The sequence below is a fragment of the Biomphalaria glabrata genome, chromosome 7, assembly GCF_947242115.1.
Source record: "Biomphalaria glabrata chromosome 7, xgBioGlab47.1, whole genome shotgun sequence".
Classification (NCBI taxonomy): Eukaryota; Metazoa; Mollusca; class Gastropoda; family Planorbidae; genus Biomphalaria; species Biomphalaria glabrata.
In genome coordinates, this window is record NC_074717.1 from 40,082,831 (window position 1) to 40,099,157 (window position 16,327).

Below are 16,327 nucleotides of genomic sequence, written 5' to 3' on the forward strand. Positions count from 1 at the left end.
TAAAATACATTAGCAATGTACTTACTACATAGAACCATGTATATTTATCTAACTAAATAAAGTTTAATGGTAGGGACTAAACAATTATTATATAATTGATAAACATTGAAATGCATACAGTAATAAATTGGGATGGCTTAAGATGGCATTGGAGTTTCTTCAATAAAAAAAAGACATTTAAATGTAAACCCAAGGAAAAGACAACCTGTAAGGAGATGTTTGTAGCATCAAGAATCTTGCGCAGTACCAGCCACTTGTCTGTACCATGGCTGTGTGTTATCTGAATCTCTCCATTTTCAAAATCTTGTCTAGACATGAATATCCTGGAGCCTTCAACCTACCACCAATGAAAACAAAAAAAGTATTATGCTTAAAGATGATTTATGATTCAAGTATCCCAATTCAAATGAAATATCTTTGTCCTGTTTATAGATTCACCCTCCAGTGGTGTAGCTACCAATGTGCGGGTGGTGCGGGCTGCACAGGGCACCAAGTGGAGAGGGGCACCAAAATTCCCCCAGTATGTATTAATTTCCTATTTCCCAGAGCGTTTCAGTAAAAACGACTAATTTTATGGACACGAGCAAACATAAACTACTGTATTTTAAACATGACCTAACGATTTATAAACTAGTCAAGTCATTTTGTTTCATCTCCTTGACTATTTCTTCCATACAATGTAAGCTATAGAACAGTTTGAATCTAATTTACTAGATTTATTTCGGACACACGGTACATGTTGTTATTACACTGATCAATGCTCTGTAATATAAAGAAGAATATAGGCCAACCTTTTTTTTACTTCATTATCCACTGGTTTAATCTAGATATAGAGTTTACAAATAAATTACTAAACTCTAGTTCTAAACAACTGCCTTAGTTTATTCATTTCCTTATGATTCTTTATAGTTTAATTTTGGAAATAATTCTATTGTAATGTCAATATTTTTAAATAAGCTAACCTTTGTTTTCTAGGATTTTTTTTAACTAACTAGTTAATTGTAATACTGTAACGTAAACAAAATGATGAACAGTGCTCATGACTGACTAGTCTGGCTGACGCCTCAAAACCATTTTAAGCTCAGACGGAGAAATCTCTGATTGAAACGGCTGACGGCATGGATCAAAGAGTCTAGAGGGTGAAAATCTGTTACATATCAAAAATCAGCAAAAGGAAAGGCTAGAAAGCTTTCAAAGGCTTGGTTTTTCCGGCAAATGTCAAACGGCGAGGAAGTTCTTAGAAAGTGGATGTGTTATTCGCCAAAAAAAGAATCCTTATTTTGCTTCCCCTGCATACTCTTCTGAACAAGAAGATCAAGTACCAAATCTTCATTTAAATCCAAAGATGGATTCAATGATTGGTGGAGGTTATCCCCGAAAAAGAAAGACATGAGACCAGCAGATCTCACATTCAGTCATCGCTTGCTTGGAGGAAACTTGAAGTTCACCTGAGAGTAGGGAACAGTATTGACAACACGGCCCAAGATCTATTATACAAGAGACGAAAACCTGGAGAGACTACCTGAAGAGAATCTTGGACATCATTTGTTTTCTCTAAAGCAAAATCTGGTACTACGGGGGCATCGCAAGCGAGCTGAAGAAGTGTTGGAAGGGCAAAATCAAGGCAATTTCATGGAGTTAGTAAAATTACTATCAAAGTACGGTTCACTCTTGAGGGAGCATGTGCTTCGAACTAAGCTTTGTTCCAGACCGAATACATACATATCTCCACAAATACTAAATGAATTTATTACAATATTGGGGGATCACGTTAAAAAACAAATCATACAGCAAGTAAATCAAGCCAAATATTTCTCTATTATTTTTGACAGCACACCTGACATCACAAAATTGGATCAAACTTTCCAAATTTTACGGTACGTTGTCATGGATAATGACGGGGTGCTGGTTCGTGAGTCTTTTATTAACTTCATCGACACAAAGGACAAGTATGCTGCTGGAATCGCCAAGATGATTATAGAGAAACTGCATTGGGATGGCTTCAACATAATGGACTGCAGGGGTCAAGGCTGTGATAATGCTGCGGTCATAAAAGGTTAAAACTACGGTGTCCAATAACGTACTCTAGAAGTCAATCCCAAAGCACTATTCATTGCCTGCTCAAACATTCTCTTAATTTAGCAGGAATTCGAGCTGCTGAAGCTGAAGTCAATTCGGTAACATATTTTGGTACACTGGACCGTTTACACGCCTTTTTCTCAACTTCAACACACCACTGGGATATCCTCTTCAAAATAAACGGAACTAGCCTTAAACGTTTAGTTGAGACCCGCTGGAGCGCCAGAGGAGAAGCCGTCTAGATGGTTAGGGATACATTTTCTATAATTATAGAAACTCTGGAGATATTAAATAGCAGAGAGAAAAATTCATCGACTATATCTGAAGCAGGTGGATTATTAGTTGCTATTCAGTCTTTTAGTTTTCTCACCTATCTTGGATTTTGGGCTCCTGTATTAACTGAAATTAATGATGCGCAAGTCTACCTTCAAAAACAAGGATTGTCTATTCGAGACTGCTCACTCAAACTAAAAACATTAGACACATTTTTAAGTAGTAATCGAGAGGACATCGCTAAAGCCAGCATTACCTTTGCCGAAAGCGTGTGCTCAGATCTGAGAATCAGTACAGAACCTCAAAAACGTGTAAGCCATAAGTAAAAGATGCCTGGTGAGAAAAGTGACTACTCTGTACTTACACACAAAGAAGAGCTACGAAGGGAAATTTATTCTACCTTGGACAGGATTGTTCAAGAAATAATCACCCGATTCGATCAACTTCATGTTGTAGCAGATAGATATGAATTTTTGTCGCCTTCCCAGCTATTAGATCCTCAGGTCGAAATCAATCTCGATAGTACTCCTAGCGACATTGATAAAAAGACGAATTTCTGCTGGAGCGAAAGAGGCTTCAACGGTTTGTCACAGTTTCATCAGAAGCCTCCGAACTTCCAAAACAAGGACCTGTGAGCTCTTGAATTTTATAAAAAAAATAGCTAGATGATTCAGTCCCAAATATCGTCATCATGATTCGCATATTTTTTATTATTGCGATAAGCGTCGCTACATGCGAGAGAAGTTTTTCCAAACTTAAACTGATCAAGAATTACTTGCAATCAACGATGACAAATTTACGTCTCACTAATTTGGCCATTTTGTTCATTGAACAAGAGCTGGTGGAAAAAATTGATTTCGATAAAATAATTGATACTTTTGCGGGCAAGAAAGCGTGTAAAATTCACTTGTAGTATGTTTATGTAAAGTGATTTTTTGAATTAACAATATTTGATTAATGAATACATATTATTTTGAAAAAAAACGTAAGGTTTTGTAATGTTATTATTTAGTTAGCTTTTTTTTTTTTTTGGGGGGGGGGGGGGGGGGGGGCATCAAGATGAGGTACCGCACCAGGCATCATATACTCTAGCTACGCCACTGTCACCCTCTATTATAAAATTTCATTTTTCAGAGAGAATTCATTTCAAATTTTACAGCCTGGATCAAAAGTATACATTGTGTAAATTAATTATAAAACATGTTCCTATCAGCAATGTGGAAACAATTCATTTATAACACAAGCAACTTTTTGTTTGGTTCATTTAACAACATATGTAAATGTAAATATTTATATACTTATCAGACTCAACTTGATGGTTTGTAATGGCTGTAATGTTTGAATCCTACTTCTCTTTATTCAGAGTTTTGAACTACTACAAATTTTTTCTGAAGAAACTTTACAAAAAAAGATCAAAAAGCATTTACCTTATTCTCTATGGTGATTTCTTTCAGCCTGTGTAGAAACAACAAAAGTGATGGCTGAATGTCATTGAAACGTGCAGCGTGAGTGTGAACTTGTTGTCTGATGTCTTCTGTCCAGGGTAAAATAATCTGAGTTTGCCAGCTGGAGTAACAAACAAGTAAGTAGAAAGTGACAAATTAATCAGTAAAAATAACAAGTTCTGATAGTAATTACATTACTTTATATTGCAATATGTCTAAACAAGTACTTACTTTTCATCCAATTCAAAGTTTTCTTTCCAATGTGGTAAGATGTATCCCATAGGCCCACTGTTTACATCAAAATAAATATGGAAACCATTGGAATGCACTTCAGGACAACCAGTCATACGAAAAACTGATTTGAAGCCAATCCCCTTTTGACCTGAAATTGAAATTAATTACTTTAAGAACCATAAAAAAAATTCATGTAAATTTTAATTAAACTTAAAATCTTGTATAGACAGAAGTTGTTAAATAAGAAGGAGTACTAGCATTAAAATAAAAACAAATGTTTTTATAATAGCATTAGATTCAACAAAAATGTTTGCTTAACATACTAACCAATGTATCCCAAATTGTGTTTAGATTTTGTACTTTTGCCCACATCACAGATAGCTCGTATATTTTTCTCTTCAAAACCAAGTTCATTGTTGAGTACCTTAACACCTGGATCAGTAATTCGGTAATGTGTAAAGTTCATGTAAAGATATTTACAGAATTTGCATATTCTAGCTTTATTAAATCTCTTACGTAAGAATCAGTATTTTATAAAACTTAACGTAATTAAAAACAAGCATTTATTTGAAGGAAACTTTAAAAATTCAGAAATTAGTGCATATAGTTTCATAATACAGCACATTGAATTTATCAATGCAGAGAAAATATAGTCACTGATACATCTATTTTCAAACTTATATACTGTATAATTAAATTACGACTTCTGTTTGAAAACATACTTAAAAATAACTAAAAAAATTTGTTGCATTAAAAAAAATCGAAATATTAATTTTATCCTTAATATTGCACTAATGTGACTCAATGAAAAGACAAAATTTCCTTCCCTTAGTAATTAAATTATTCCATTAAAGTCAGTATGTCAAATTTTGAAATGTTTAAACTACCGGTATAATTGTTATTTTTATTGTACAGCATTTATATATTTCAAATTTCATTTTATGTATAGACTATTGTGGAACTATTATGCAGATGGAGCAATAGTTAAAAAATTTTCTGGACATCTAAGCTTTCAATTATTATCATAAAAGGATTTTAATACATATTTACTGTTTTTTCAAAAGAATTTATTCTTTAAAGTTACTAGAAAAAGAGTCAAGAACATTTGTTTCAACTAAGTTTTCAATTATTTCTACATTGCTAAAGTACTAGAACAATAGTACTAATACTTTTTTTTCTCTCACTTTAAAAAAAAAAAGCAAATGTAACAGAACTTTTCAGGAATTATTTGTAAGTGAAAATATAAATAAAAGCCAACCTGTGTGATCAATGACAAATTTTATAGAAGGAAACACATCATCATTGTAACTGTTATCATCAGCATTCTGTATGAGCTCCAGAACAAAATGTGTTTCTTTACTGTACAAGTCTTTGGACAACCTCTGAAGACTTCTCCCTTGACGTTCTTGTTGTTTCTAAACAAATTTAAAAGAACACATCAGTGTATGAAACTAAATAAAACAGATTTCAAACATGTGTATAGGAAAGTAACCAGATTCATTCTACTTCTTTAGGACCTGAGAACAAATCTACAAAGCTCTATTAAGGTGAAAAACAAACTTATTTAGATGCAATGACATGAATCTTTAATAACTGAACCGTAACATTGTCTCTAGCTCAGCAAGTTTTATAATACTATGATGTGTGGCTTTGGAATGAGTGCTAGGAATCAAATCAGATTTAGGGCTAGTATAATTGAGAGTTGTATTGTTGAATTTATCAGCTGGCCACTCAATTACAGGAAACTCTGGTAACAATTTTGTAGCACTTTAAGTTCCTCTCAGTAGAGAGATTCTATGTAGAACTTTTAACCTGAACTAAGCTTAATTTCAGTGTGGCATAATCTAAATTTGTCTACCAGAGAGTGTTGGAATTGAATAGCTAGCACCAACATAAGCATCTGCCTGAAACACTAGACTTCAGTGCGAGTACTTTCTCAGCACAAACCCTGTGAGAGTCATACTTTTCCTTGTGTATTGTTTCGCGAGCCTTATATTCTTTCATTACTGCTGCAGCACACTAAACTTTTAACTTCTACATAGAACAAATGTTCACTTTAACTTCCAATAAACTTTCTTCCTCTTCTATAACTTAATGGTTCCATTTACTCATCTTATTTCCTTAGAAAACTTTACCTTTCAAACTGTTCATAACCATTCCCAGCAAAGACTTATTTTAATAGTGGATGTTAACATTTTCAGGTATTGTGTCATACTGTTGTACATTAAGTTTACTGAGTATATTCAAGCAAATTTTAAATAATATTACAACTATACCTGCATAAGCTTCTGTCCAGTTTCATCAAGTTTAATACCAACCCCAAACTCTTCTCTGCGAATATCATCAACAACCAAGCGGCATCTATCTTCATGAGTTAATTCTCTTTCCTGTATGGGCTCCTCTGCTTGTTCAAGCTTATTCAATGGTTCCTCTTTAGTCTCCTTGCATTCTTGCATTTCAACATCTGAATTGCTCTCTTCACTTGTAACTAGTATTGAGAAAATAATTTAAAATTTCATAAAATAATTGAAACTTATCAAAAAGTACTAATATATACAAGTAATTGCTAATAAATGTTAGCAAAGTGAAACAATATTGAACCTGTGTCAGATTATCATATTTCCAAAGTTTTAAACTTTTGCATTTTTAAAAAATCAAGACTAAGTAAATGAAATTAAAATTTACCATTAGTAATTTCATCCGTGTTACTATTTATTAGTTGATCTTTTATGTCCACCTCTGAGTCATCATTAGAAACTTCAGCTGCTACTGCTACAACCCCTTGTTCTGACTGGACACTTGACTCCTCTGAGTTGTCATGTTCTTGAACCTGATTGGCGGCTTCTTGTTCAGCTTCCTCCAACATCTCATCAATATCAGAGCTTGACTCCTCCTCCTCTGACTCCTCCTCCTCAGACGAATCCTGAAAATAAAGATAAACAATTGAATTTGAACACTACCAATCAAAGCCAGAAAGTAATAGAGTTTTCTCTGTGTGTGTCAAAAACATTTTACATTATAAAGGAGCATTCTGTTCCAGCTAAAGGTTTTTCAACAGTAGAAAACAGTATTTCAATAATACTTTTAAGTTGAAAGTAAATAATGACTATCTTTTAATAAGCACTGACGTCATCATCATCTACAGCAATGGGTGATCCCAGCAGTTCATCCTGAACAGTTTCTTCGATGCAGTGTGCTGGAAAGACAAATCTTCTCTGTATGGTGGATGCCCACTCCTGTATACCCAGTAGACAACCAAGCCGTTCAAGGTGTTGTTCCTGGCGTGTGAGTAGACACACCTGTATGATCTGTTGTTTGGATTTAGCAGAGCCAACCACTTGACTTAATGGTTCCAGCAGCACCTGGAAATAGAGTTAATACAGGCATGAAGTAAGACTACATGAGAAAGATTTAAGCTCTGGTCTATGACGGTACAAGGCAATGACTGTATGAGAGCATTCATTCAGCAAGGGTGTTATGGTGCATATGTGTATATTTGTATTGGAAAAACTGATTCTGATATAACCATGAGTGAGACCGTCTCAGATGATATTAGAAATAGGGGGAACAGCTAATGAAGCTCAAATGAATTTAGGGTTTGAGTTCGAGTATGGAGACAGAGATAGAATGACGTTTATTTAGTATTCAAATGAGTTGTTTGAATTATTAAACATTATTATACTTTTTTTTAACATAATATCTATAGTATAGTTTGTCTATTGTGGTTTAATGATGACCACTTTTGTCATCCAGGGGGCTGAGGGCTTTGTAGTGCGGTTTTGTACCTCCTTGTATGGCTGGTGAGACCGGAATGTTCGGCTGCACACTGGGTAGGTTATTCCAGCTGGAGCTAGTGTATTTTGGGGGGATGACAGTGACTTACACTTGAAAATTTTGATTAAAGTGAGGAGGATTCGCGCAAACACCTAAACATCACGTAATATCTACATCTAAATCAAAAGCTTTGTATCTGCTAAAAGTTTGTATTAATAAAATAAAATGCCTACAATGATTTAGTTGGATTAGCTATCTGGAGCTGCAAACCAACAACAACCTGTAACCAATATAGGGGATGACTGGTTGCAAATGGCAATCTTTTTCATTGACATAGTTCAAGGAAATCATAACACAGATGTTTCCAAATATAGTGAACAGCTCATTTCTTCTACTGGAATTGACAAACAGTAAGCGATTGCATAACAAGAGCACTACACAACAGCTAGATACTTTGAAGAGTTTATTTAAAAAAAAAGCATGTGTAGAGAGATGCAGATGATAAAAAGTTATATTGACCAGCAATAGTCAGATGTGGCAAAAGTTTGGAAAGATTTTAATTTTGCCATCTTCTTTAAACTTTAAAATCAAATATATTATTTTTAATCTTTATTATAAAACCTGTTTTCAAATTCTAGAGAGTAGTAGTGATATTGCAGCTTTTCTGATCACAAGATTTCAAATTTATGAAATTTTCCAGCATCTTATCTTGCTTGAAGGCAACTAAAAATATATTTGAGGGTACGTTTTGTTTCAAAGTACTCTCTTGAAAACAAGGATTTTGTCTGCTCTTGGTCCAAATCAATTATAGCCTTTATGGAGTGATACAAGTTCAGATTATACATCAGCCTTTTAACCTACTGAGCGATTTGTTTTATAACAACTGAACATTACTACAGAAACTAGCTAAAGAAATATTAGGATTTTATTCTAAGTTTTAGTAAGGAAACATGATATATAGCTCATGGCATTTTCTTCACCTGATTAGCAATGGCCACACAAATTCTGATGGGAAGTTTCAACAACATGGATGTAATGAACTGAACAGCTCGGTCTACAGTACCAGACACAGGTGGTCCACCTAGGAAACAGTGAACATTGCATGCAATTTAAGATTTGTATTTATAAATTCTTTTAAGTTTAAAGGTGAAATATACATGCAAACAAAAAAAAAAAAAAAGTATTTTAGTTACCAAGAAACCAAGTCTGTTACTCAAGTGTGTGTATAAAATAAATCACATTTACAAGAAATATTACTTCTAGTTTAACACCAAAACAAAACAAGCAAACTTCATTAACTTTTGTTTTTTTTAATTAGTTCTTTGATCAAAATATTTCAGTGAACTTCAATGTGTCAGTGACATTTAAATCATTCAAACAATGAAATTCTAAGGTAATTTTTCACACAAACTCCTGTTACTTTAAGTGGAGTGAACCAATGTTAAATGCAATCACTAGTTTCTGTCAGTACCTACCTGGAGTGATTGCAGCAGTACTGAGAGCATGCAGTGAGATCAACTTGGTTTTCAGGTGGTTGGTGACCAGTGCAAGAGGGGTATTCTCAATGCCTTTGTTTGCCACTATCAGAGAAACCAACTGACCAGCTGCTTCCAGGGGATCGTCTTTCTCTAATGCTTGAACAAAGCGTTCAACTGATGCACAAGCATTCACCTTGAGGAATTTTCCAGGCTCCACTTCCAAAGCTTTGAAGTCAGAAAGGGCAATCTTAGTACCACCTAGATGAAAAAGAGAAATGTGATTTACCACTCAGCCACTTATGGTTACACCCCCTAAGATCTGTACCTCTAAATGTTTCTCACAGTTTGGTGTTTTCTACTTAACTTGTGTCATGCCACTGTATTTTCAAGATATTTCTGCACATCTTTTGATCAAAATATGTACTTATTTGGTTGTTGCTTCAGTTTTTCTCCATGTTTCAGACTCATACAGTAGGACCATCTTTAGCATTACAGTTTTACATTACATTTTTTTTTTATATTCCAGGCATGAAATCAATACTTTTTAAATCCCTTACCTTCCAAGTCTATTCTTTTTAAGCCACCATGTTTCTTGATAAACTCTTTGAGTCTGCCATGCTGAGGCTGAAATACCATGGACCAATTACTCCATGTCTCTAAGTCTTCCAGTAGTGGACAAATAGTCAGACAAGCCATTGCAGCCTCTTTCGAAATAGAGCCACACAGACCTACTTGACCTTTACTCTGTGTTGTAGGGCTAGAAAAAAAAAAAGTATTGATATCATTCTAAAAACATTTCAATTTGTCTATCATGATGTGTTATCATTTCTACCTAAACATAATTTTTAAGCCATGCAGCAGTATTCTTAAAATGTAACAGAAAAAGTATGTAGAACTGGTAAGAAAAAATAACTAATTAACTTCTCTGACGTGTGGCTGAGAGGCCAAAACTGCTTGGCTACAGCTTGGCCACCTAACAAGGAGGCTTAAGTTCAAATCCCAACTCCAGCAGAATAGTAATTAACAAAATGCCTCAAGGCAGCATGGAAACCTTCTCCCAGATACCCCTTCCCTAATGGTCCACTAAAGAGATTGGACCTTAGCACACTGAGCATGCTGTAAGCATAAAAGATGCTCTATATAAAAAGCAAATATTTTTCTTATCATTAATACCAATGTGATGGCAGTAATCCAGCAAACAATCTAGATACTTTTAAGAAAAAAAAAATCACTTCCACACTTCTTTGTTTTTTTAACTTTTTGTTAAGCAATATGAACCAATGACACAAGTAATTGAATGGTTGATTAAATATTTAAAATAACATGCACACACACATTACTTTGGCCTAAAGTATATTTTTACAAAATTAAAGAGACAAAATTAGGCAACGGACTGCTTCAAAAGTTGTCATGCCTATATTTAAATATATATTAGCTAACATATGAACAAATCGAGACGTACATAGAAGTCTAATTCATAAAGCGCAGGTTGTGTTTCATGTGTGAATGTTGTTTGTATTTTCATCTATATTGTTATTGTACAGTAGTTACGCAGAGGTTGTCAATTGTAGTCAAACTGTATTTTCATTTGATTGGATCAATTAAAATTATCTTATCTTATCTTATATGTGCATGTTATAAAATATATTTCAAATCTTTTTTTAAACTCCATCTAGTTTCTTAACCTTCTTCAAATGAGCATTTGAATATTTTTTACAAGTTTTGTTAAAATGTTTAAATGTTTTCATATCAGTTAAAAGGCTACCTTTTGTTTTCTAGCAATATGTACTAGCTCTAAAATTCTATTTTTAAAAGATCTATTAAATAAATCAAGTGAAAAAGAAAATTGTAGTAATAGTTGAATAACAAATTGAAAGACTAGTAAAATACTTACCAAACTTTCCCACAGAGTGCTGCCTCAAAGTATGTGTTGTATTCTGAGGAGACATGCTTGCCAGGTTTGTCAGCTGTACTGCAGAGTCTGCTGATGTTACCATGACCTAGATGTCTGATATCACTCACATGATACTGCTCACACACAGAGCTTTCAGCAGATGAATTCTAAATAAACAGATTTTTACAATTATGTTGAATTACAAACACAATACTTATATTTTAAAGGGAACAGTCATACACATTATCATGTCATTAAAATCTACAAAAACCAAAATGGAGTATAAAATCCTTTTAAAGATTTTAAAGATCTATAAAGCAAACATTCTTTAACCAAGAATGTACCAAAAATTATTTTCTATAAATTCTGATGGATAAGATTTGAAACCAGGGCATTAAAGTTGCAGTAAAAATCCCTGTGCCACAAAAGAATCTTTTTTAAAATTTGGTACAGTATGATTGAAGTTATTCATTATCTTTAAAGTTTTAAAATGTATTTTCTAATTAAATATTTAAAAAATAATAATTTTGGAAGAATGATGTTGCTTTAAACAAACCATGGCTTAATTTTATAATTTCTTTTAGTAAAGTAGTCTTGTATGCACGAATATGATTGAAATGGCTTGATCAGTCTAAAAAATATTGGATCAGCTAGCTAAATAGCACTTGAAAAATCAAGCACATTTTTAATTTGTTATTTTTAATGCATAAAAAAAATAATAAAAAAAAAAACATTTTACAAATGTTAAGCTGAATAATGGCAGATGTGTTATTTTCTACTTGACAGGCCATTACAGTAGCCCTGTCATTTTTTTTTTTTTGGTTAAACTTAATAGCTAAATACACACATTTTTTTAGTTGATATTTTTAGGAGGCATCTAAACAAACCTTAAAACTAATGCTGGTGCTCATTCAACAAGTCAAATGAAATGCTGTTCTATGTGCTGTTACATACTCATTAAAAATGAAAAGTTGAAGCAAAAAAATTGTAGAGTTTTAGAATATATAATAAACTGCCCACTAATATAAAAAAAGAAAGTAATATTAAGAAAATTAACTCTGAACACAACATACTTTTAACTATCTTTTTTTCCCCCTTGAATTTCACAGCTTGTCATTTGCCAATCATGTACTTTTTTTTGCTGATTATGGAAAATATGTCTGCACACTTATTTATTTATTAAAATGTAAATAAAATAAAAATGTTGATACATGTTAAAATTAGTTGACCAATAACAAATATGAGAAAAGTAGAACAAACCTGCACTACACCAGCCAATTTGGCCTGACACACAAATTCAGACAACTCCAAAAGACTGGGTTTAAACACAGAGTCTTGTTCAGTACTTGAACCTAGAAGAGCTCCACCACACTCTTCTAAAACCTTCAACATAGCACATACAAAAACATAAATAAGGACATAATAGTATTGTAGTACATTAATTATTATTAGTAGCTAAATGGACTTGGAGAATCCAAAAGCTCCATTAAAGCCCACTTAAAATTAAACCAGATTTCATAAAGTTTACCCAAATAACAAACTGTACGCTTAGGAACTTTATAAAAATTGCTTTTACATAGCATAACTTTTATGCGAAATTAAAAATATATCATTTCTACTGATCAAGTTCTTGAAGTTATTTTTCATAAACTGTTCTAGGTATAAATAAGTAAACTGTTTATTTTTGTTCAAGCTCTGTAATGTTAACCTATTGTTAAGGCTTCCGCGCGGTGTTGATTCTTGGAAATATATCTAGTGTAGATCTACGTCTGACTAGAAGTAATGCGTAACTCAAACTACTTCAGTAACATCGGCGAAAGGCCGAAACAATCAAATTTGTAGTCGACGCTGATGTTGTTCTACAAATATATTTAATAATCAAGAAGGGAATCGTCCGATGTCAGCTATGTCCGTAAATCCGTATCTATTCTACTGCTCTACAAGAAGCGTCTTCTTTTTAGCGTCACTTACAGCGTTCTTGTTTTTTTAACCAACTTTACGTCATCGTCGCTAAGTAAAACTTTACCCTATTCCCGAAACAAATAACTAATTCCTTATCATGTCATAACACTATATAGGCAGCAGGGACTGTAGTCTAAGTAAGTATATCATTAATAAACATCAAATGTCAGATACAAAGGTATGCAAAACACATTTTTTTGTCATTTTATAAAATTCTTTAATGTCAAATACCTTTTTTATTTTCTGGTCAGAATGTATAAATTCCAGAAAAGTTCCATAGCCCATGTCTCGGAAAGACTCAAATTCATAATCTTCATTAGATACTTTGGTTTCAATCCTTTCAAGGTGAGACAACTTCAATGTCCCTTGTTCAAGGCATTTGTTAATATACTGAAGAACTTTTTCTGTCAGACTCACTGAGAAGTAAATTGAATGTACTTAAATTGAACTTGTAAAGTAAAATAGTAAAGTACACATTTCATGCCTAGCATTTTATGGAGCATATGATGTGAAGGTCATCTCTTTCTTGGCCACATTTGGCAAGAGTGTCTTGTGGACAGAACAACAATCAACTACCTTTACTTTTCCCCAACTAATGTCAGGTACCTAATAGTGTTATGTAAACTAAAAAAAAAATCCCAGAATTCAAATCTGAGACCCCTTGGATGGAAGCCAAGCATTTTCCCACTCAGCCACCATGCCCCTAAAGTAAAATAAATGAACACTAATTTTTTGTGTGAAAATAAATAGCTTAAAAATTATTTTTTTTTAATATCCTTTCTGTCAAGCCGTATGAATTATTGATTAAAATAAGCTCTCTATACAATTTTATTCCAATGAAGGAATTAGTCCTTTTCACAATGATTTTTTCTCGAAATGTTCCTTTAGAGTAACCACATATAAATCAATACATATGTATTGAAATCTAGATTGATAAGAATAGAATAATGATATCTTATAAAAACTTGTTCAATTTCATTACAATGATTATAAATACCAAAATTGTGTGTTCAGAAATTCTCCAAATGATTTCTAAATTATTTAATAAAGGTTACTAAACTAAGTTAACTATTTAAAGATGCAACAAAAAAAAGAAAGGATAGGAATTCAGAAAAAGAGAGCAAAAGATAAATAATGACAAATCTAAAAGTAGATTGATTTCAAAAGATGTTTAATTTTTATCGTTTCTTTGGTTAACTTTTTATTTTTTAAAAAAGCCTATGTTTAACAAAATGAAATGAAAAACAATTCTGTCACTAATAGTACTCAACAGCTTCAAAGAATGCAATAAAGATGCTGACCTTTAGTAGGAGGCACTTTTTTTGGTGTCTGCTGTTGCTGTGACTGTAAAGTCTCTTCCTTTAACTGCTGTTGCTTAGCCTCAGCTTCCAGGAACTCTGTGGCACATTCTTCCAGCTCAAGGTCAGACATGCAGACAGAAAGGTGAAACAGCTGCCTTGGGAGTTGGACCTCCAAGATACTCTGTAGGAATCAGTAACATTGATTACAAATTAGCATAATTTAAAATATTCATAAATATAATCTATAGAGAGAATCTTTTGTCACTGTCAGTTTATCGTACAAATATTCAGAGGTCCCTGACGCACTGCTAAGGTTGTCTCTGACATGGGTTCAATAACTGTTTTCATGACTGAAAATGCATTTTAAAATGCATTTACAGTGTAAAATGTATACATGCATACAATAAAAATGATGTTAAAAACAAAAGTGTTTACCATTGTGAAATCAATAGAGCTTTTAGATCTTAACAAGATGAAATAAGGGACAACTAGCACAAAAACAGAGGCAGCTTTTCCCTACCAATTTACATTCTTACTAAATCACTTATTGATATGAAGCAATTTTTTTTTTTAAATGTGGAATATGACCAATAAAAATCTCATCAAAATGTGTAGAAAAAATACATTTTAATGCTTGAAAAGTTTTTCACAATTACTTTCAGAAAATCAAATGAAACGTCCTCTTATTATAGTGCAATTAGCATCGTTGGCACACTTATTGGTGGGGACTTTTACATACAGACATTTGAACTAAATCAACGTCTCAATGTGGCCCTACAGCTTGTTGTCATTCAAAGCAGAAGAAAGTCAATGTATCATCATGAACAATTGAACTATGTGCAACACAAAAAGTATTTGCATAAAATCTAAGTGCTAACACATACTTTAATTAATAAATTCTAAATGCTAACACATACTTTAATTAATAAATTCTAAATGCTAACACATACTTTAATTAATAAAATCTAAATGCTAACACATACTTTAATTAATGAAATCTAAGTGCTAACACATACTTTAACAAACTGGTTGTAATGTTTCAGAAGTTTCTCCACCTTCTTAAACAAAGAGGGGTTAGAGTTGAAGACATGGGCCAGCAATTCAAACTTGGTGAATATTTCTCTGATAGCTTTTTCTGGAGTCAGGTTCATGTAATGGCGTCGCAGCTCAATGCTTTTGTCAGAACTCTACAATGTAAAATAATACCATCAGTAACATTGATTGATAGTCAACTCAAAACATAAACTTTTTGTATCCAAGTATGTATGTCAGTGAGGCGCGGGGGGTGAGCAGTAAAGCGCTTGGCTTCCGATTCGAGGAACGGGTTTGAATCCTGGTAAAGACTGGGTTTTTTAATTTTGGCATTTTCAAGAGCCTCTGTGACCACCCAGCTCTTATGTAAGCGGTTGGTCGATGTGCATGTCATATGACATCTTCGTTAACCATAGGCCACAGAAACAGATGACCTTTACATCATGTGCCCTATAGACAATAAGGTCTGAAAGGGAAAATTTACTTTACTATGTATGTCAGCCTTTAAAATGAAATGTTACAGTCCAATCAATAATAGTTGAGACAATTCATTGTCACTTACTGTAGTATGATGTACTAATACGAAATGTAATTTAAAGGATTTCTAATGTTCATTTATATCTGTCAACATGTTATGGATGATATACATGTTCATGTTTTTCTAATGTTCTTGGAAAACCTTGGTTTTGAGATCCACTTTAAATATTTTATTATATAAAATTTTTTTGCTAGTGAGCTTTATTTCAAAAGTAATTAGATAAAAAATGAGACATTAAAAACATAATTGGGGGGGGGGGGGGGGGCTTACAATGCAAGTATTTATCTTTACACATAAAAACATTATTTAATATGTAA

At 33.0% G+C, this 16,327-nt stretch overlaps 1 protein-coding gene across 3 annotated transcripts in view; it reads right to left on the minus strand.

The window, feature by feature from the left end:
• Nucleotides 1–16,327, minus strand: part of LOC106068793 (uncharacterized) — a 51,687-nt gene that overhangs the window by 24,266 nt on the left and 11,094 nt on the right. For all 3 annotated transcript variants that reach the window (XM_056036755.1, XM_056036756.1, XM_056036753.1), the window contains exons 12-27: nt 15,457–15,627; nt 14,441–14,621; nt 13,371–13,555; nt 12,438–12,560; nt 11,178–11,344; nt 9,841–10,040; nt 9,281–9,541; nt 8,786–8,886; nt 7,160–7,393; nt 6,717–6,954; nt 6,308–6,519; nt 5,290–5,446; nt 4,359–4,463; nt 4,029–4,179; nt 3,780–3,918; nt 206–337 (exon numbers count right to left, since the gene is read on the minus strand). In XM_056036755.1, coding sequence (XP_055892730.1) covers nt 206–337; nt 3,780–3,918; nt 4,029–4,179; nt 4,359–4,463; nt 5,290–5,446; nt 6,308–6,519; nt 6,717–6,954; nt 7,160–7,393; nt 8,786–8,886; nt 9,281–9,541; nt 9,841–10,040; nt 11,178–11,344; nt 12,438–12,560; nt 13,371–13,555; nt 14,441–14,621; nt 15,457–15,627 — 2,757 coding nt within the window. The remainder of the gene's footprint in view (nt 1–205; nt 338–3,779; nt 3,919–4,028; nt 4,180–4,358; nt 4,464–5,289; nt 5,447–6,307; nt 6,520–6,716; nt 6,955–7,159; nt 7,394–8,785; nt 8,887–9,280; nt 9,542–9,840; nt 10,041–11,177; nt 11,345–12,437; nt 12,561–13,370; nt 13,556–14,440; nt 14,622–15,456; nt 15,628–16,327) is intronic.